Below are 22897 nucleotides of genomic sequence, written 5' to 3'. Positions count from 1 at the left end.
TTAGATTTGGTGGACTGTAACTGTGAGAATTATGTTATTCTTTTCGTAAATCTTCCTGGAGTTATTGTGCACATACGCGATGTTGTTGCTTATTACAATGAAGAATTTTACAAGGAAAAATCTTGCAATCACACGAATGTGGTGGTAGAAGCCCACAAAGTTGGTCTTCGAAAACTGGTGATGGACATGCATTCAGTACTATATTCAAAACCATTTCTTTCATTTGCAAGTTTTGAGAAGAACAAACATAATTATATTGGACGGGAGCCAGCTAGCTCACTAATTACATTACTTATTCCACAAGTATTGCCACTACAAACAGATGCTCAGAGTTCTGAAATTTATCTTTATATAAAAGATTCATCTATGGATTTTTCAGCGCTAAAATGTGCAGATAATAACACAGCTTTTGAGCAGAAGGCATATGAACCTGATATTTGGGAGTCATTTGTATGTGGCGCCGTAAATCCATAGTTTCCAAACCTTAATGCTGATACTAATGGAAAAGTTGAAGTCCTTCTTGGCGAAATTTCTGTTGCTCAAGACAAAATAGTGAGAAATGTTATCTTCGTAATTGGAGTTCCTTCCAGATACATGGACGGCGACAAGGCTGCATTCACGAGATCAACTGCTACTGGAAAATAATACTTTGTTTCTCAGCAAAAATCAACGTTAAACAAGCTATTTTGGAGCCTAAAGGGAAATCTTCAACTATTGTATATGAAAATGTTGACAGATATGGTAGTCTCACTTTCAGTAATGTCAATGAATGGACTTCACTTCACTGGGATGCTTTTTGTGGAAGAAAGCGGAGTACTATTGGTGCTCTAGTAACGTTACGAGATGCTCCTGGAACATTATCAGGTCCTAGTCCGAAATTTGCTTCTAGTAGAACAACTAATCTTGTTTTTGCCTGCGGACGCAAAGGAATTGCTGATTCTACGTTTAATTTGAAGGAAAGAAAAAGGAAGAACCATCGAGAGACCTTCTCTAATGTGATAGTTGTACAAACACTTTCAGAGCGCGGTCCAATGCCAGACACTGTTGGTACTCCAGATTTGTCACTGAAAGATTCGTTAAGTGCTCAAACTGCTGCTCATATTCAACAAGTCTACATGGTTCAGTCTGTCCAAAAGAAGTTATGGCTTTTTCGTCAGAAACTACTTGAACTTGGAACTACCAAGTATTACAGCAAGAACGAGTATCTACGGCTTATTCATGCTTCGAACCATAAGGTCTGGGCAACTCTAACTTTCCCCATTTTTGAACCTTGTAATGAAGGTCAGCCGTTTGAACCTGTGGAAATTTTTGAGATGCTAAATGTTTGTGAAGCCTATATATATTTGGCTCAGAATTGTGTTCCATGTGTACATCGAAATGTTGTAACAGAAGGTAGTGGTATGAAGAAGAGTTGTGCAAGCTTTGATGGGAGCTGTGCAGGGAAAATATGCATGTGGAAAATTGATTTGTCATTTTATATCGCTAGTCATCGGCTGCTAAAGATCCCTACCACCCAAGTTGTCGATGTACGGGTTAATAAATCCAGTGAGTGGATGTTTAGGGAAAAAGTGATGTTTGGTTTCTTCCTACCATCTAGTATTACCGATGACGGCGAACACCAAGTTTTGTTATCTTCCGCCATATCCACTATGGAAATTTTTAAGAGCCTGGGAATTGTTAGTGAACATGATGCAAAAGGCGACAAAGTATTTCTAGAATTTTTAAACTCAGATAATCGGCATAAAATTTTACAAATAGAGGAATCCCTTGGAGAAACTAATTTTGTTAAGGCGCTGGTCGAGAAGATATCTAAGTTGATGCAAATACGTAAGTCTGGTAATGATCGGCAATGTGTGCCACTTTTCCTAGCTATAACAAATAATATATTTGGAGTGGAGTATCTTATGCTACTGATCTTTTTAATGATTAGAGCCTTGAGAGTCAGAGTAGATTGGATCAATTACTTTGACATGTGTACTGACACAATTCCTTTTGGCGGACAAAATATAAGTGTTCTTGAATCAGTTTATACCGACGAGAGATGGTTAGATGACATCATATTCTTTTCAGCACCTACTGCTGCACCGTCGGTTGAGACACTTCTAGATGATGCAATTGACGTTAGACGTTACGTCAAAATTAGAAGACTTGGTTGGTCGATTTTATCTCAAGACATAAATGTAGTTATTGAATCAAAGGAGTTATTCCATTTCTTGGACCAGCAGAGGAAAGAGTTAATTGGTTGTGCATTCCATGGTATAGCTCAGAAGTTAGGAGATACCCATGTTGTGCTCATTGTGGTACTTGTTGGCATAGTTTTCATGACCACCACTAATGAAGTGACTTTTGTGTTTGATCGTGGTAAGTTTTTAAGAGAATTATGTGGAGAATACAGGAAACGCCGCATTCGTTGTATCGTGATATATTTCCAGAATTTCAGGCTTGAGGACAAGCCATTTTTCGAGAAGGGTGGGATGTTGCGGTACCAACACCTATTCATATTAGTTTACTTATTTAGTTTCTCTATATTAGTTCCCCTTGTTTAGTTTAAACTCCATAGTTAGCATTACTTGTTTCACAAGTATACGTAGTTATAAATACAACTCATGAGCTTTGTAAAAGACTCAAGAATTAATACGAAAAAATCTTCTTCAGTCTCTTCTAGACTTCTTTTCTTCTTCTTAATCCACTCATTCTCTTAATTCTTCTTATTATCCGGGTTCTATACCTATTTCAGTCACATAAACCTAGTATTTTGGTCTAGAACCCTAACAGATTTAATACCCTAATGTAAACAGTCATCCTTTCTCTTGATGTCTTTGATGTGTTTCCCCTACCTCTTCTAAGCTATTTCCACTGAATCTTTTGATTAGTTTCTGGCATGGGACCTTTGGATCCAATTGAATGGCTAACCTGTAAAATTCATCAGTATTGATCTCAACCTAAACATTCAAAACAATGTGTCTTAGATAACAAAAATAGAATCTGTATAAGAGCCAACATACCTTCAAAAGTATTCATACCGCAGAGGCGCAGATAATCAGTGAGTTCACCGAATCTCACTGCTTTATTCTTTGAATCTATCAGCTTTCAGCGAGTCTACCAGTTTCTGCCAAATATGCCTCCAATCCAATCGGTAACCATAGTTTTATCAAGGAAGAAGAAAGATTAAGAAGGCCAAAAATATTAACACCATGAGAGGAGAAATCATTGTGATGCAATTTATTGTCAGATCTCCATGGTATGTGCAAGGCTTCCCATACATACCCAATTTTACAATAATAACATTCCATATTTGTGATCAGATCTCTGAGATTTCTTGTTTAATATTGTCCGCGGTGTCTCTCCGCTCACCCACTTTTCTCTCAATCTGAAAAATAAGTGGAGATCTAGGGCTTACTTTTATAGACAACTCAAAGTTGTGGTTTACCGAGATATCATTTAATTTTTTTTTTTTAATCTCGCTATGAGGATTTTATTGATATAAACAAAGAAAAAGAATCAGGGGACTAGGCCGAAACCTCGAAAGAGAAAGAAGCAAGGAAATAGAAGAAAAAAAAGGCATAAAAGAAATGTTACAATTATCTAAAACGGTAAGCAGACAATTTGATTTGTCTTTACCCAAAGTAACTCTAATAAATTGAGGTGGATCATTCCACCATTGAGAACCGGTTGAAGCTCCCCATTTAGCCAAAAGATCAGCAACAACATTGCCTTCTCTATATATATATGAGAATATTTGAACTGAATAGACCACAAAAATCTCATGCAATTTTCCGAGTGCACCGCTAATCTCCAAGGCACCAAAGATGGATCGGACAAAGCTCTAATGACGTGCATCCACATTCAAACCATATACGAGTCATCCTCCTAGTTCGAGCAATCCTAAAAGCGTATATGGCTCCCCAAAATTCTACAGAAACTGAATTATCAACACCAATGGCTTGAGCCAAACAACCAACCGCCAAGCTATTACTATTTCTAAAGATGACCCCACAACTAGGAGATATCATTTAAACCAGCCTTCACTTGGGTTCGAGCAATCCTAGTTCGAGATATCATTGAACCATTTTTTTGGGGACCATGGAATTTTTGTGGGGACCATGATTCTATTTTAGGCAAGACATTATAAGTAATCCTAATTCACCCCTTATCTAAATGTTTTTCTTAATATCAAACTTACCCTCCTTAATTAAATGTGTTAGTTTAATGATTAATTAGTTATTAATTAATAATTAGTAATGATTAGTAATGATTAGTTACCATTAAGAAGTTCTATAAAAAAAATTTGGGAGAAATTTTAATTTTTTTTGCTATTAAGACCAAAAACGAACTTAGTGATTAGTATGATTAGTAATGATTAGTTACCAGTAAGAATTTCGGTTACAAAAAATTGAAATTTTTCCTTGCGATCAAACCGAACTCTATATTTGGTGTGACCATTAAATAGTTCGGTTATAAAAAAATTTAAAACTTTTTACGATCAAACCGAACTTAAAGTTCGGTTAAGAAACATTTTTTGCGATGCAACCGAACTAAAGTTTGGTTGGGAAATGTTATTTGCAACTAACGAACTATTAGGCTTCGGTTGGGAAATGTTTTTTGCTACTTAGTTCGGTTGGGAAATGTTTTTGCAACTAACCGAACTGCTAGGGTTCGATTGGGAAATGTTTTTTGCTACTAACCGAACTATTAGGGTTCGGTTGGGAATTTTTTTTTGCGAAATAGCCAAACTGTTCTTCATGTTCATCATTTTCATTAGGTTCGGTTAGTTCGACAAAGTTTTTCATATAATTCCTAGCCGAACTTCTCTCTGCAACTTCCATTTTCAACTCATTTTGATGGTTAATACTCATTTTTCAATCGAACGAGGAACGTCAAACAAAGAGAGAAGAAGAAGAGGATAATTTTGTTTTTCAAAACTAAAAAATTTCGATTCCCCCTATTTTTGTTTTTGATTTTGATTTTGGTTAATAGATTCATTTAGATTAGATATATATGATTAGATTTCTATAGTTATTAGGTTAGTTTTAATTTAAATTAAAGTAAAGGGCAAATGTGTACTTACCTAACTTTAGGACACCCCTTATAAGTATAGGAAGGTTGGCCTAATAAGACCATGGTCCCAAAAAAAACCATGGTGCCTAAAAAATGGTTCATATCATTTAAACCATCCTTCACTTGGGTTTTAACTTTTAAGCATGGGCCTTTGGAGATTCGAAGTGGAGTGTACAGACCCCAACATGGCCAACCACTTTTGAGTGATAAATCTATTTGAGTTGAATGCCAATGTCTAGAGAAATGGAGGATGGAAAACGCCACAAAGATGCAATTGTTCTATCATTTTTAAAGGGAAAGAGGACACATGTAGTCTTGTCGGCTCTAGGAGGCATTTTCCTGTTAAATGTGCAAGGGATGGATGAAATGCAATGTCCTCCAGGTCATGCAAGGTTGTCTGTCATAGCATGACAAAGGATTTTTGAAATCTGAATGTTGAGGTTATTCTACCCTCTCAGTAGAGAAGCTAGGTCTTAGCTTTCGGTAATCTTTCTCAGCAACAGAAAACATTTTACATTTTATAAAGAATAGCGTTCCGAGAACAATGGAATTTACGGACTTCGAAAAGTATTTGCACAACTGATAACAGTGGTGCAGGAAAATCCACCTAAGTTTGTCATTTCCATTCAAGAAGACATTAAATATAGGAATCCAATTGCTTAGTGTTCCTTTTCACAATTTTTCTAGTTGCAACTTTATAATAAAATGAAAGAAAGTTTGTTGTTCGTGGACATCGAAATTGCCCTTCTGTACATACAAGTTGCTGCATGTCTTTTTTATTTACTTATATTTTCACATAAAAACTATTTACTGCTCATGCCATATAGTACCGCACACAACTATTTCACCTCAGATATTATTTTCATACAATTACAAGTTATAAATACACTATAATGTGGAACTTGGAGGTGTTAAAGTTTGTGGGTATCCAACTCATAACAAATCAACAATGGGAGGAGTGGCCATTCTAGTTCATTTGTTGGGAGGTTGGAGAAAATCGAAACGATGAAACACATTCCAAAATAACCAGGAATCTATCTATTGATTTTAAGCAATTGCTTTTAAATGGATTTGTATCAAATTTCTGTCTTTCAAATTTCTGTCTTTCAACCTACTCCCTCCCTCTCTTTTTTTATAGCTGATTAAAATATGTAAGATATACATCTTAATCTAGACTAGTCACTTATTGGCAAAATAACATCTGTTTCGTATAACCTACCAAATATGGAGTCGTGAATCAAATCTTTAGCACTTTTTCTGGATCGAAAGTAACTTGGATTAATTTGCAGATCTTAACCCGGCCACTGCAAGCGCTCTAAAGTTGGTCGACAATACTAAAGTTTATCAAAAAACTGATAAAGCTTTGTATCTGGTGGTGATCTTATTGATTATTGTCCCCTTCAATTCCCTTTATAGGTTTGTTTTGGGTACTGACAGGTTTAATCAAAAAGAAATGGAACCCAGCAGCTGAAGCTCCATTAAACAAGGAAACAGTCATAAACGCCCTCTGTTCAGCTAATTTTCAGATCTTTTACTCAAACCGACAGTCAAAGGGACCATGGTCAACTAATTGGACACAAATGTGGTGGGTACAAATCCTGGTTGGAAGCGAGACTGGAAACTAAGCCGGAAACTGGCTGGAAGCGCCACTAGCAACATGGCTTCTACCGTTAACATACGGTTGATTTTGAACGTTGATCGATAATTGACTTTGACTAATGACCGATGCTTGACTATTGATTATTGACCAGTCGTGGACTTTGAACGTTGACCGACGTGCAGACTCGATCAGCCTGTACACTTAGTTGGTTGGCCTAATGAGGAACCTGAGTGAGGGCGAAATGGCGGTGGTTCAAGTAGCAATGGCATTCTTACTCATGGTACAACTAATAATCTATTTTATTTTGAAAGCATAATAATCATCAACATAATATTTTTCTTTGGATTTTCGTTATTACTGATATTTATTTTCTCGTATTTGAGATTACTGCTCGTGAATCTAAAAGCAAACAATTGCTCGAGACCTGAATTTCATTTTTAGTTTTATTTTTCTGTTATACTACTATTAATGATGAACCACTCCTATTAAAGATTGTAGCTAGAACAGTAAACTAGTATATCCAAATTAACATGTATGTATGTATATGTATCCTTGAAGATTGTCATTGGGGGTAAGTAAAGCAGAAACGTTCCAAAAAAGAGAAAGCGGTATATGATCATCAGAAACAAAAACATGGGTAGCAGTACGTTAATCTAGTTTCGATCTTCTTCTTCATTGCAATACAAATGCACGACTGCACAGCCTGTATATATTAATTTATTGTTATGAAGTATATATATATGTACGATCATCCTACTAATCGTGATTCTGCTAGTTATTATTTTCTTGTTGTCAGTTTTATTAGGCATTTTATCATTTTATTGTCATAAATCATAATACAAGATGGTTGTAACTTGTAAATACGAATAGAGAAATTGAATTTGAATTTCGCATAAAGTTCTCCCGATTCCTAAAAGTAGATAAAACAATCGTATAATTTTTTAAAATCTTACTAGTAAATCTTAAATTTTGATATGCAGATCAAATTCAAGATGGGTATCATTGATATTAGTAAACAGTGAAATTAAATCAATGATAATAATTAAACTACATATCAAAATCATAACGAACAGAAAATAAAAATAGAGACATACCGATATTACGTGGTTCGGCACTAATGTCCTATGTCCACGGAGAAACCCCTTAGGGTGAATAAGATTAATGATCTTCAGGGAGTTTGATCATTCTGGGATAATTATACATTTACAATGATTCCTATTTATATAGGAAGATAGAAACAGTAAACCTAAAGATAGCAACAAACTAACAAACTACATATCTTTGACTAGGCCTATTCAGCTAGATAGCTGACTAAATCTTCCGGATATATTGTGAATATTCCAACACCCCCCCTCAAGTTGGACACGGAAAAATTTGTAGTGTTCAACTTGAATAAATCTTCAACCATGAATTATGTAGCTTGACTCCTGGATGTTGTATTAATCTTTGACCGGAGAACATCGCATTTTCCTAATGACTAACTGTCATCAGTAAATAATAGAAATAGCAGTAACCACTTTTTTTTTTTTTTAAATCTTTAACATAAACTTCCATTAGAATCTTGTAAAACAGTCACTTGATTTCATTTAGATCCTCTTTGAACAAAAGTATCGAATGTTCAACGGCAGCAGCAAAATAACCTTCTCAACGGCAGCATGTAATCTTCATTGCCCGATGCCTAATGTTCCCAGAAAGTGTAGCCGAGTGCTTCGTATGTTGATTACTAACCAAGGAAAGACATGATAGACACACCAACAACGTGAATGATTGGATAACGGGGTTTGAAGAATGTTTAAAAGAGTGATATGGGTTTGATTTGTTGACGACAAACAGAGATAAGACATACAAACAACTTGTAGTCTTTTATAAAAAATCGACCATACTGAGATACATAAATGGACGTGTAAAATAGTTTTCTTGGAAGAAAAACTAACGTTTGAAATAAGATAAGAAAAATGACGATCTTTAGAGGAGGAAACTCCTGATATTGAGGGAGATTTCCGCGTGATATTGGCCATACTCTTGATAGAAGAAGAGAAAACATTCCTTGATAAAAAGAAAGCAACAACTTAAACGCTGTGTATGATGCCCGTGAATAATAAGATCATGGATACTGTGACCATGGACTTCATCTCTTCACTGTATTAACAGACCACTAAATGCCAATGATTGATGTGATCAATTAATTAAAAATTATAATAGCTCCTGTCTAATAAAAGCATAATGCCAAGGATCATGGCATCTGTTGTGGTTAATGATTGATATACGGACAAGAATATCATGAGAGTATCTTGCCTCGAGGATTTCAAAAAGCAGAAATCCAAGATATTGACGAATTTCACGCGTCATTGTGTTGGGAGATCACAGTAAGAACACGGAAAAAAACTGAGATAATGATCAACTAGACCGATAATAAATATGATCAATTAGGCCATGAAGGATATATGAGCTCATGAAAATTTTGAGCTGAATATTTTGAGCTTAGATGAGATCTAAAAACAGATATATTTAGACCGTAAACAATAATGATGTTACCAAATCTGAAAAGAGATCATATTTTCAGGAGATAAAAGATGGATATCTCGATAAAGATGATCCATTTATACCCATAATCATATTTTCGGGATTGAATTCTTCTTGGGAAACAAAAACCAAGGAAAAACAAGTAAATTCCGGTGAATGTATAATTGATCATCCACAACGTGTCTGATTGAATCAATTGCAAAATAAAATGGCAATGAAGAAGAAAAAAAAATCAATAAGATAATCAATTTTCAATCGAGCCAAATACTGATATTATAGAACTCGTATGAAGATTATAGAACCGAGGAATCTTAGATTTTGTATCTAACCTTAATAATGGAACAGAAAGAGCGTCGACTAGTTTAGATGCAAACAAAAGTGAATAATGGAAGAAAGACACTAATCCTTCTCCAAAGTTTGATACCCAATTTTGATGACAAGGAAATTAGATTTTCTGAACTTCCCTGTTATTCAAGATACTACCTTAACATATATGGGTAGCAAAGAAAGTATGAGCACCATGTAAACATCTCATTAAATTCAATGTACAGATAAAAACATCGAACAAGCAAAAAAATGCTGATTGGTGCGAAAATGAAGATTTTAATTTTGTAGCGGAAGCGATTTGAGCGGATCTTCCCGCTCTGATACCATCTTAAATTTTGATATGTAGATCAAATTCAAGATGGGTGTCATTGATATTAGTAAACAGTGAAATTAAATCAATGATAATAATTAAACTACATATCAAAATCATAACGAACAGAAAATAAAAATAGAGACATACCGATATTACGTGGTTCGGCACTAATGTCCTACGTCCACGGAGAAACCCCTTAGGATGAATAAGATTAATGATCTCCAGGGAGTTTGATCATTCTGGGATAATTATACATTTACAATGATTCCTATTTATATAGGAAGATAGAAACAGTAAACCTAAAGATAGCAACAAACTAACAAACTACATATCTTTGACTAGGCCTATCCAGCTAGCTAGCTGACTAAATCTTCCGGATATATTGTGAATATTCCAACGGTAAAAGGTGCATCTTGTTCATCTTGTTTTATTACTATAGGAAAAATGGAATTCAAAGAAAATACCTTTGAATATCTTCCTATGAACTTTTCTCTTATGAAATTTCTTCCTAGGAACTTTCTTTAGTTGCCATAGATTTTTCTTCATTTGGGACCGCCTTGATTCGGCCTTTTACCTTTCTTTCTAAATTGCACACGGTTTTCTTTACGTCTTACTGACGTCTGCTGAATTCATATGACTAGTCTACTGTGACATAGTCAGTCGCATCCACACACCTGTTTTGAACTTGTGGATAAATATGATTTCTCTAGTCTTCTTAATAGACTTCAGAGTCAAACCAGCATTACAGACTTCAGAGTCAAACCAGCATCCCATGTATATGTACCCTTGAATATTGTGGTTGGTGTAACGCAAAAAACATTCAAAAAAAAAATAGAAAAATAGAAAAATGTTCATCGAAAACAAAAAGATCGAAAGTTGTTCGATCTTCTTCATCTACTTATTTCTTCTTTCTATCTTATTGATCACCATACAAGACACAACTGCACAGCCACAACCAGATTTTGTTTATCAATTCTGTTTAGGAGATAATTACACTACTGGCAGCACATTCCAAGCTAATCTCAATCGCCTTTTTCCTTCAAGCATCCAAAATAGATACTATAACGCCACCAATGGCCAAAGCCCGGATACTGTTTACGGGTCTTTACAGTGCAGAGGTGATATCCAGCAAGATGAGTGTCAAAGTTGTGTCGATTTTGCTATTCAAGATTTCAACAAAACGGGTAGATGTCCAAATTATAAACAAGCGATTATTTGGTACGAGAAATGTATGCTAAGGTATTCAAATGATTATTACTTTAGTACTATGCAAGAAAAACCAAGAGTTTATAATTGGAATTTAGGTAATGTTTCTAATCCGAATCAGTTTAACCCAATTTTAGGTAATTTAATGGAAGATTTAGCAGCAGAAGCTGGGTCTAATAATTTTGCTATTGGGGATAGAAATATTACTAATTTTTCAAAAGTATATGGATTAGTACAGTGTACTGCGGATATATCTTCAGGAAGTTGTAATAGATGTCTCGTCGGAGCTATATCTGAAATACCAAGTTGTTGTGATGGGAAAATAGGTGGAAGAGTTATTAAACCTAGTTGTAACTTCAGATACGAATTATATCCTTTCTTTGAATCCACGGTTACTCCCTCACCACCACCTCCTTTATCTTCTCCTACACCGCCATCGTCAACGAATGCACCTGTACCAAATGGTAAGTAGTACTGTACTCTTTTGTTTTGTGACATTCTTCGTTTGACCGTTTCAACCCGAAACAACTTTGAAGCGGAAGTAATTGTGAATAATGAATTCAAAATTCATGCCAGGACGACTGCTGTTTCTCATACATAAGTTCAAATTACTCAAACATCCTAATTGAGAAATGTTCTTGCAGCAAATAGGAATAACTCATCCAAACTTACTATCAGTATAGTGGTTCCTTTGGTTGTCGCAGTACTTTTTTCCATTGCCTTCGGGTTCTTCTGTTTCGGGAGAAAGAGAACGCAGAGAAAGAAGTATGACTGTAAGTGTCCATCCCTCAAACATGTCATCTAGGCATATGTGTCTCTAACTTGCTTAATGGGTTCGCACAATTTGTTGTTTTGGTCATGAAGATGTGGATGATGAGACTCCAGTTACAGCAGAGTCTTTGCAGTTCAACTTCAGTACAATAAGTGCTGCAACAGACAAATTCTCGGAAGCTAATAAACTTGGAGAAGGCGGGTTTGGTTCTGTTTACAAGGTACTAGAACCTACAAAACACATGCATATTGAAACTTAGAATTAAACTCTGAGCAAGTGACTGTTTTTGAACTTTTTTTCTTTTTTGTATTGTTTGGTGTCCTCAGGGGACACTTCCAGATGGGCGAGATATAGCCGTGAAGAGGCTATCAAAATACTCTGGTCAAGGTGACCTAGAGTTCAAGAATGAAGTTACATTAGTAGCTAAACTTCAACATAGAAATCTTGTTAACCTTGTAGGTTTCAGCTTAGCTAGTGAAGAAAAACTACTCATCTATGAATTCATGCCAAATGCAAGCCTTGACCAATTTCTGTTCGGTTTGTACCCGTTCTCTATCTGTTTATTCTTATTCTATCAGCTAGCGTAATTGGATATGTAGATACTTATTTTAGATTTAAATGGTGGTCTAAAAGTTTTTGTTTTGGGTCGGATAAATTTGTAGATCCGACTAAATGCACACAACTGGATTGGGAAAGACGACACAAGATAATAGCAGGGGTAGCAAGAGGACTTGTATATCTCCATGAGGAGTCTCGACTTAAAATCATCCACCGGGATCTCAAAGCTAGCAATATATTATTAGACATGGACATGAATCCTAAAATTGCAGATTTCGGCATGGCTAGGCTTTTTGTTCATGACCAAACTCAAGAGCGTACAAGCAAAATTGTTGGAACGTAGTAAGTATTAACGTCTAAATTTTGAATGTCTAACTGTAGGTAACCGTATCAAAAAAATTCCTGATATTTCTAGTTTGTTCGGGTGTTTGGATTTGCAGTGGCTATATGGCTCCAGAGTATATAATGCATGGTCATTTCTCAGTGAAATCGGACGTTTTTAGTTTTGGTGTCTTAATATTAGAGATACTTTGTGGACAGAAGAACAGCAGTTTTTATCAATCAGATGTTTCTCAAGACCTTTTAAGCTATGTGAGTATCCATAATATCGTCTTTGGGTCTAATCTACTCTTATTTATGGAATTGATGATAGAACGGAAGAGAAACTGATGATGCAGGTATGGAGACATTGGAATGACGGATCAGCTATAGAAATATTAGATCCAACATTGAAAGACACATATTCTAGAAATGAAGTGGTGAGATGCATCCATGTTGCATTATTATGTGTTCAAGAAAATATTGCAGATAGACCCACAATGCCCACAGTTATCCAAATGCTCAACAGCTACTCTGCGACTGATCCTGCTTTACCTTTAGCGCCTGCGTTTTTTATTGGGAGTACCGTAAATATGGAGCCCCAGTCGAACTTAGGCTACAGCGAAGAACAAGGAAGCTCGAAGAACGAGTCGGTGATTAGTGAAGTAGGGGCGGGGAGCGTGAATGAAGTTACAATTACAGAACTAGACCCTCGATGATGATATATACCACTACATTTCCAGAATATATAATCTTGCTATTCTGTTGGTTGGCAAACTATAGGTTCTTTTATTTTTTGGCATTACCTAATTTTATTTTATTTTGTTTTATCATTGTTCATTCAAGAACTGGAGATTTCACAATAATGCTTATAAAATGATATGCAATTGACAGACAATTAGACTTGTGGATTAGTTTGTAAGCTATCTTTACCTTGTAGGTTTCAGCTTAGCTGGTGAAGAAAAACTACTCATCTATGAATTCATGCCAAATGCAAGCCTTGACCAATTTCTGTTCGGTTTGTACCCGTTCTCTATCTGCTTATTCTCATTCTATCAGCTAGCATAGTTAGATATATAAATACTTATTTTAGATTTGAATGGTGGTCTAAAAGGTTTTGTTTTGGGTCGGCCGGATAATTGTGTAGATCCAGTTAAACGTAGACAGCTTGATTGGGGAAGACGATACAGGATAATAGGAGGGATAGCAAGAGGACTTGTCTATCTCCATGAGGAGTCTCGACTTAAAATCATCCATCGGGATCTCAAAGCTAGCAATATATTATTAGACATGGACATGAATCCTAAAATTGCAAATTTCGGCATGGCTAGGCTTTTTGTTCATGACCAAACTCATGAGCGTACAAGCAAAATTGTTGGAACGTAGTAAGTATAAACTTCGAAATGTTGAACGTCTAATTGTTCATAACCGTATAAAAAAAAATACTGATATTTCTATTTTGTTTTTAATTCGCAGTGGTTACATGGCTCCAGAGTACATAATGCATGGTCATTTCTCAGTGAAATCAGACGTTTTTAGTTTTGGTGTCTTAATATTAGAGATACTTTCTGGACAGAAGAACAACAGTTTTCATCAATCCGATATTGCTCAAGACCTTCTAAGCTGTGTGAGTAATATTAATAATATCTTCTTTGGAATCTACTTCGTTTAGGCAACGGATAATAAAAATGTAGGAGAAACTTATGCAGGTATGGAGACATTGGAATAACGGGTCTTATATAGAAATATTAGATCCAACATTGAAAGACACATTTTCTAGAAACGAAGCAATGAGATGCATCCATGTTGCTTTATTATGTGTTCAAGAAGGTGTTGCAGATAGACCCACAATGCCCACAGTTGTCCAATGCTCAATAGTTACTCTGCCACCGATCCCGGTTTACCTTTAGCACCTGCATTTTTTGTTGGGACTACCGTAGATATGGAACCCGTGTCGAACTTACGATAGAGCGAAGAACAAGGAAGCTCGAAGAACGAGTCAGTGACCAGTGATGCAGCAACACACAGCGTAAATGAAGTAACAATTACTGAACTAGACCCTCGATAACGATACACCACTACATTCCCCGAATATTTAATTTTGTTATTCTGTCTCTTTCATTTTTTAGCTGACACTCTAATGGTTTTATTTTATTTCTTTTCGGCGATACTTAATTTTTTTTTTATCATTGTTCATTCAGAATTGGGAATTCAATTCTCACAATAATGTTTATAAAGTGATGATATGAGACTTGTTGTTAATTTCTGTTGGAATTATTTGTAAGCTATCTTTAGCTGCAGTTTTGAAAAATTGCGACTAGCGTATGAATCATCTCCAAAGTCTTAAGAACTGTGGAAAATCTTTTTGCCTTCCATCTTCTACCTCTTCACCTTTTTTTTTTTTTTTTTTTGACAAAGCTTGCAAGGAGATTTTATTGATAAAAATGACAAAAAAGAATACGAGAGGAGCATTGGATATAAAAGTTTTTAGTGAAAATCATTTGTTTATTCATCAAGATCTTAAGATTGAATATAAAATATTACAAAGACTTTAATTGCTTTCCAAATAAACTTTCTCTCTCCTAATTTCTTGTATAACACTCATCCTAGAGATCCCTCATTACACAGTTTTTTCCCTTTATATAGGGTGATACATAGTGGATGACAGCTAATAGAACCCCTATTTTCGAAATCACTATGCGTTACAATCGCTCTTGTACATTCGCTCGACTTCGCATACTTTACACTTTGGCACAGATCATCACACTTTACTCGTGACTATGATGACATCATTAAATACGTCATTCTAATTTTACTATATGCGATAGTCTTCGCTTACATTAGATGACCTTTACTTCGCACAAGTAAGGAATGTGCGATATTTCACTCCTACATTTTTCCCCTTCTCACATCGTTCCCTTTATAGCGTGAAGGATGTGAGAAACTTTCAACATCCAACTTATCGCACATGTTTATTTCTTCATATTTTGTTTTGCCGACATTCTTCCGTAATTTCAGCATTTCTTTCTGGACGTGTCGATTCTTCTGCTTTTTTACCGACACAAACCGTCTCTAACCGGTCATCTTTCTTTTTTATTTATTGATTTATCCTTGATAAATAACTTCTTCGTTTCTTTTGATTCTGTTTATATTTCTTTTTCCTCGAGACTTCTACTTCCCTGATTCATCTGTCACTGTTGCTGCTGTTTTATCACCATTATTCTCATGGATCCAAATCCAAGGTTTGTGCATTCTATCAAAATTATCCTCTTTTTCTTCTGTTGACTACGATTATTGATCATAATTGTTAATCTCGATCGCGATTGTTGATCTTATGATTAACTTAACTCCCCTACTTTTTGTAGGAAAAGTTCCTATTCGAGTGGCCTCAAAGTAACTGTTTCCAACCCTAAAACTTCTTCAGATATCAAGGACAAAGAATTTCTTAAGAGGAAGACTTCGCACAACAAAGGAGTAAGAAATATTCTATTTTTATCAAACAATATTGTTGCCTTTATTTCTTATCTGCGTTGTTTTCGCAGGATTCCGATTGTGAAATAGGTGGAGGGAAAGGACCGACACTTAAGAGAGTTCGCAAGCCCACAACTCTTAAATCAAATATTTATATTCCTGAATTTGGTGTCGCAGACGTTATTTCTCCATCTCCTTTCGAAACGACAGTTCAAACTAATATTTTTCCTTCTCATGCGAATGTCTCTGTTACTCTTGAAGAAATTTTTCCTCCCGAAGAGAAAACCGTTACTAATCAAGGTATACAAGGTACCCCCACTCCTGCCTCTACGTTTGCTTCGGATGTTGTTCAAACTGTTTCAACCTTTGTGAACTCTCCTTTGCACATAAGCACTGATACCATTCAAAATAATATGGATATTCCCAACTCTGCGAATTTTACTATTTCTTCTCCTTCTTTATCTTCCTCTTTCTTATTGGAATCCCTTTCTGTTGATATGAAAAGCTTTGGACAGTGTAAAGTTTGCTTCTCAAACTTTACTTGACATTATCAATTCTGCTCAGTCATACACCAGTGATCCTCACAAAGTTTCCATATGTTCTGCTTAAGTAAACTTCTATGTGAATTTCCTTCTAATAAAGCTACAAGAGATGAGATCCATTCTCAAATTGATCCAAGTTTTCATACCGCTCTAGATGTCTTGGTAAGTACCTCTTGTATGTGTTCTTTTGATTATAATATCTTTATTATTTATCCTTACTTTCTTTCTTCCTTAGGAATCTCATCGTCGAATGATTTTGGCTGAAGGGCATTTTAAATCTAGTTGCTCTCAACTAGAACTTTCACACCGGAACACTCTTTTAGAAAAGGAAGTTGGTAAACTGAAAGGAGAACTCCAAGTTGCAATCCTTGATTCTGAAGTTTTCGCAACCAGAACCAAAAACTTAGAGGTATTTTTATTTTTACTTATTGCTTCTTGTAGTATATTTCTTCGCTTATCCCCACTTTTTAAACTTCTCCATGCATTTATTAAGATTTAAACCAGAAGCGAGTTGCGGAGAGATTCACCTTCCAATTTCTTGCTGAAGATATTCGTGCGAATAATGAGAGGTTGCAGATTCAATTAAATCAATTAAATAACCAACATTCATATTCGTTTGACCAGATTAACAATCTAACTCATGAAAATAGTCATCTTAATCAAGATATTGAAGTATTAAATGCTCATATTTCCCAAATGTCTAAGTTGTTATATAATGCTGATTTAAGACATCAAACCTTATCATAAGAGAACCATACTCTTTCTATGGAGAAAGACTCTTTTTTAAAGAAAGAAGCAATGTTTTCGCATCAGTACTTAATTCTCCAGAAAAATAAATGATGATCAAGAACAAGCTCTTCGTTCACTAGAAGTTCAGCATGAAGCATCATTTAAGGAATTAAACACCCAGAATGAAAAAATCATCCAAAGTAAAATAAACTTGACTGTGAAGATGAACCAGCTTTAAGAACAATATGATCAACCGAAGCATTCTCATGATAACCTTAAGAAAAAGAATAATTCCCTCTTTGCTGATAAAAAGAAGATTCGATCTCGTCTCAATGGTTTAGTTGGTGGCGATTTCGATAAAGCTATGGAAAGTATGAAGAATAACACTCTTTCCTTTTCTGAATTCTGCGAAGGTAGTCAGCTAGAGTTCACTGCCTTAAATTTCTAATCCTTTTATTTATTTCTTCGAATTTTTGCTTTCAAATTATGATTCGATATTAATATTTGCAGAGTCCGAAAAGTCGAATCAATCCACTATATCCCAGTTGAGATATGACTTAGCTAAAGTTCTCAAGGATCATACGAACCTGGAAATTGCTTATACGAATCTTGAGGTTTCTCTTACTGCTTCTCGAGACCGAGCGCGAAGAAGATTCACATATCTTCAAAATTTCGCAGAAATCAATACCAGAAATGTTGAGAAAGAAGTTATTCGCAAGGCTCATGTTAATGCTCAGACTTTAGTTAATCAAATACTTCTGAGCAATTCTCTTTCTTCAGTAACCGTCCCTCCCCTTAATATAAGCGAAGACGAGAAGTATCTAGAGCCAGATAGTGACTATGAATTTGTGAGCGATGATGAAAAAGATCATGAACATGATATTGATGCTTCCTTTTCAGAGGATCAACTTGATAAGAACAAATCTGGCAATGTTGATTTGATAAGACTAATACCGAAGTTAAGGACCCAAATCCAAGCCATAAGATTGATGCTGAAAAGTCTTTGATTGAACAAGATGTACCTTCCAACAATGCTTAGTCTTCTCACTCCTTAATTATTTGAATTCCTCTCTTATATTTTGATACATTTGGAACTTGTTTCTTAATCAAGAAAGATAATATCTTTTTATTTTTACTCCCTTACTCGCCTCTTATTATATGTCTTGTAAGAAACAAGTATATGAATTTTATGGATCTTGCTATTTTTCGTAAATTTCCTGCAAAACAACATTAGTTTATATATAAATTTTCTCATGAGGTCTTATGTTGCCTTTCTAAGTAAAGGTATTATCTTTCCTTAATTTATCTTTTATTTTTGTCCGACGAGATCGCAGGCGGTCGTTACACCTAAATGTAAGGACCCTTTGATCTCGCCTTATCATATTCTTGTATTATTGCCTCTTCAGGTTTTTCTCGTGCGTAAATATGACAAGCCTTAATACTCCCGTGAATAAAAAGCCTCATGACATTTACGTCTTTTGACACAATTTCAGCTTCCTAATGGAGGGTGTCGTCCTTATATTCCCCCTGGTTGCCCCTTCAAGGAAGCTTACCTCTGTCGGGTTAAGGTTGGATCCTCCCATCCGGTAATACAACAACCATTTGATTTCGCAGCCTCTTATCCCTCCACCGATAAGGTTTATGGTTACGAGACCGCACTCTAAGTGGGGTATCTTCGGACCGAGTGCATCATAGTCAGGACTTGTCAAGAGTATCAAGGTACGCTCCAGATGCCTGGGCACTCTTGACTCAACCGTGTACCTCAGAGCCCTGATCGAGTTTTTGCGCTCCTTGGGAGATACTTTCTTACCTTGGTCTTCCATTCTAAGGAAATGAACTTAGACTGAAAATTTAAGGCACCTCTCCTGGATGGGCTTTTTCGTTTTTTCTCACCCAAAATATCCATGACTCAAGTTCCAGGGTCGATATAGCTTTCCATTGAGTCATGCTTACCAGATTTTACCCAAATGTGACGTGCGATAGGTCTTACTTTTTGCCTCTTGCATTTATGCGAATTAGGGTGCACGCCGCAGTTGGATGCCTCTCTTTTGCGGTTATATAATTTGTTGCCTTGTACTAAGGTCTTATTATAAGGACTTATATTTGCCTTTTTCTGATGAGAGAAATTCTTGAGAACGAACAGAATCTTCAAACTTTTTTATTAAATTGAACATTACATCCATGTTCAAAAAATATGAACTCACATTCTTGATTTCGCATTTTTTACCTGTGCGATTTATATCACATATGTTCATGGATAATTTTCGTCCTACATCTCTTCCTTCAGGATCCCCCAACTCATAAGCTCCATTTCCAACTATTCTTTTTATTACATATGGTCCGTCCCACTTTTTTCTAACTTCCCATCTCATCCTCTCTGATAAACCGGTATTTCTCGCAACACTAATTCTACTGGTTGAAATTCTCTTATCTTAACCCGTTTATTGTATTCTCGAGCTAATCTTCTTTGATAATTTTCCATATGTTGCAAAGCGACCTCTCGAGTTTCTTCCAGGTCATCAATTTTTGTTAAAATTAAATCTGCACATAGATTCTTCTCCCAAGCTTTTTTCTTTGTAGTAGGGATAATGACATTCTTGTCGCTTCCCTCCTTGTTGTTTAGTATGCCCACACTATATTATGTCCTTGTTCGCACCAACCTTTATTATGTCCATCCAACTTCTTCTTTAATGTGTCTGTGATCGTTTTGTTGATCACTTCTACTTGTCCATTACTCTGCGGATAGAGGGAGGTAGACTTTCCACTTTGAATTTTGAACGCATTGAGTAGCATCTTTATATTCTCACCCTCAAATTCTTTTCCATTATTAGATACTAACTATGCAGGGATCCCAAATCTGCATATGATATTTTCAAAAATAAACGTGAATATGTCTTTATCACGAATATGCTGAACTGCTTTCACTTCTTCCCACTCTGTGAAATAATATGTTGCGACAATTAGATATCTTTTTTGCCCTGTTCCTGGTATAAACGGACCAACAATGTCAATTCCCCATTTTCTGAATGGCCATGCGTTTGCTGACGTGTTTAGCATTGCTCCCGGTGCGTGTATTTTCTTCCAATGACGTTGACACTCTTCGCATCGTCTTGATACTTGTTTTGCATCTTCGTGCATGTAAGGCCAATAATATCCTTGTATCTTCGCTCTGTATGCGAGTGATCTTCCTCTACTATGGTTTGCAGCATCCTCATAATGTAATCCCTTTAAGATTTTCATTCCTTCTTTTCGCGTGAGACATCTAAGCAAAGGTCCGAGAAATGATCTTCTATACAAAATACCATCCCTTAATTCATAATTCGTGGCACGACTTTTTAGATTGTGTGATTATAATGTTTTTCTTGGTAGCTCTCCCTTGTCTAGATATAAATGAAGCTCAGTTCTCCAATCTTTGTCTTCGTTCATTTGTTCTCCTTCCTTGTCTTCTACTATCATCACATCTGCTTATGTTTCGTCTTCTTTCTTTATAGATGGTAAATAAAGAGTTTGCATCTTTATATCTCGTGCAATTAGATCTATTAACATGGAGGGTATGAAAGCCAATGCATGTGCGAGCCTATTATATTTTCTGCCTATATGTCTCCAACTTATGTTTGGAATTCGCTCTGCTAATTCCATGACCAATTTCTTGTATTTCTGTAAAGATGGTTCATTTGTACAATATTTACCTTTTATCTGTCGAATTACTAATTGGGAGTCACTAGTTACTCGCGCTTCCTTTACCTCCATTTCAATTGCTAACTTCAATGCATGTACAACTGCCTCATACTCGGTTTCATTATTTGTGGATGCGAACTCCAACCTGAATGAGCAAGACATTCGCGCTCCTTCCGGTGAAATAAAGACAATACCAATACCATTTCCTTCTCCGTTAGACGATCCATCTACTAGTATCTCCCATCTGTTTAAATTTCGATCTGTCAATAAATCTTTAAGATTCCCATGTTTCTCATCCACGTCCATCATATCTTCTACATACTCATCTTCCTCCAATGGAAATTCGGCCAGGAACTCTGCGATGATTTGTGACTTTGGTGAAGATAATACTGCGAAACTGATTTCAAAATTTCCCAATTGTGCATTCCATCTTTCAATTCTCCCTGATCTTTTTGAATTTTTCATCGCAGGCTCAATTGGTACCTTTGTTAATACCTTAATCTTATGAGCCTGAAAATAAATGCGAAGTTTAAATGACACATACACGAGTGAGAGAATTAGTTTTTCAATCTTTGAATAATTTTTCTCTGCAGAATTGTACGTTTTGCTTATATAATATATTGGTTTTTCTACCCCCTGATCCGAACGTAACAAGACCGCGCTTAATGCATATGGTGTTGATGCCAAATATAACAACAATTCTTCTACTGGCTTTACCTTTTGCATAATGGATAAACTCATTAAGTAATTTTTTATGCTTTGTAATGCCTTGTCTCATTCCTCTGACCACTCAAATTTTGCTCCTTTCTTTAATATGTTGAAGAAATGTTTACACTTATCCGAAGAACGTGAAATAAATCTTCCCATCGAAGCTATTAATCCATTTAAATTTTGAACATCCTTCACCGTTGCTGGGAGTGGCACATCTCTAATCGCTTGTACCTTGTCTGGATCAACTTCTATTCCCTTCTTAGAGACAATATAAACCAAATATTTTCCTGATGATACTCCGAAAACATATTTTTATGGATTCACCTTGATATATTGAACTTTCGCATATGCTCAAAGATTTCTCTCAAATCATCAACATGATCTTCCGCCTCTTTGCTCTTTACTAACATGTCATCGACATAGACCTCTATTGTTGTATGTATCCATTTCTCAAACACCTTTCCTACCATTCGCTGATACGTCGCACCCGCATTCTTCAATCCAAACGGCATTTTCGTATAATAGTATAATCCTTGAGGGCATTTCTGTGATCTAGCACTAAACCTCAACATATGAGAACCATGAGAGGAGAAATCGTTGTGCTATCTGTTTTGTGTTCGCCCTTGTGATCTCCAATTCCATTCTTCGGATCAGATCAGATCCATGAGATTTTTTGTTTGTTCAACACCGACGGCGTTAATGGTGTCTCTCCACTTACTTTTCTCTCTATCTGAAATATCAAGCGGACATCTAGGGTTTCATCTTATAGACAACGTAAAATTGTGATTAACCAAAATGTCCTTTAGACTTGACCATCACTTGGGTTTTAAGCTTGGGCTTTTAGAGTGTACCCCGCCCAAACATCGCCAACCACTTTTGAGTGATAAATGTGCTATGGCGAATGCGAATGTTGCTAGAGAAATGGAGGATCAAAAAGATCGAGGAGTTGCAACTGTTCTATCATTTTTGAAAGAAAAGAGGTCTCTGGGTGTCTAGTTGGCTCTAGGAGATATTTCCCCGTAAATGTGCAGGGGATGGATGCACGACAATGTCTCTGAGTCATACCAAGAGGTTGGTTGTCGTCCCATGAC

At 35.9% G+C, this 22897-nt stretch overlaps 3 protein-coding genes and 1 pseudogene across 3 annotated transcripts; 3 read left to right on the top strand and 1 right to left on the bottom strand.

Annotated features, from left to right (window-relative positions):
- The first annotated feature begins 11172 nt into the window (after nucleotides 1–11172).
- LOC113274661 (cysteine-rich receptor-like protein kinase 10) lies at nucleotides 11173–12270 on the top strand. The gene is made up of 5 exons (XM_026524061.1): nucleotides 11173–11491; nucleotides 11672–11800; nucleotides 11892–12019; nucleotides 12126–12209; nucleotides 12259–12270. Exons 1-5 carry the CDS (start codon nucleotides 11173–11175, stop codon nucleotides 12268–12270), a joined length of 672 nt encoding a protein of 223 aa, XP_026379846.1.
- On the top strand, nucleotides 11639–13419 carry LOC113321653 (cysteine-rich receptor-like protein kinase 10). Its single transcript, XM_026569567.1, has 5 exons — nucleotides 11639–12019; nucleotides 12126–12336; nucleotides 12462–12699; nucleotides 12798–12948; nucleotides 13035–13419. The coding sequence occupies exons 2-5, from the start codon at nucleotides 12303–12305 to the stop codon at nucleotides 13392–13394; spliced, it is 783 nt and encodes a 260-aa protein (XP_026425352.1). The 5' UTR covers nucleotides 11639–12019; nucleotides 12126–12302; the 3' UTR covers nucleotides 13395–13419.
- A 147-nt stretch (nucleotides 13420–13566) lies between these two features.
- LOC113321660 lies at nucleotides 13567–14865 on the top strand (annotated as a pseudogene).
- A 6017-nt stretch (nucleotides 14866–20882) lies between these two features.
- On the bottom strand, nucleotides 20883–22318 carry LOC113274652. The gene is made up of 3 exons (XM_026524051.1): nucleotides 22131–22318; nucleotides 21591–21605; nucleotides 20883–21492 (listed from the first exon to the last, which is right to left on the bottom strand). The coding sequence occupies exons 1-3, from the start codon at nucleotides 22316–22318 to the stop codon at nucleotides 20883–20885; spliced, it is 813 nt and encodes a 270-aa protein (XP_026379836.1).
- Nucleotides 22319–22897: the final 579 nt, after the last annotated feature.

The sequence above is a fragment of the Papaver somniferum genome, chromosome 1 (assembly GCF_003573695.1).
Source record: "Papaver somniferum cultivar HN1 chromosome 1, ASM357369v1, whole genome shotgun sequence".
In the NCBI taxonomy this organism is placed as follows: Eukaryota; Viridiplantae; Streptophyta; class Magnoliopsida; order Ranunculales; family Papaveraceae; genus Papaver; species Papaver somniferum.
Note: the sequence above shows the minus strand (reverse complement) of the source record. Positions and strands in the feature narration are given on the sequence as shown.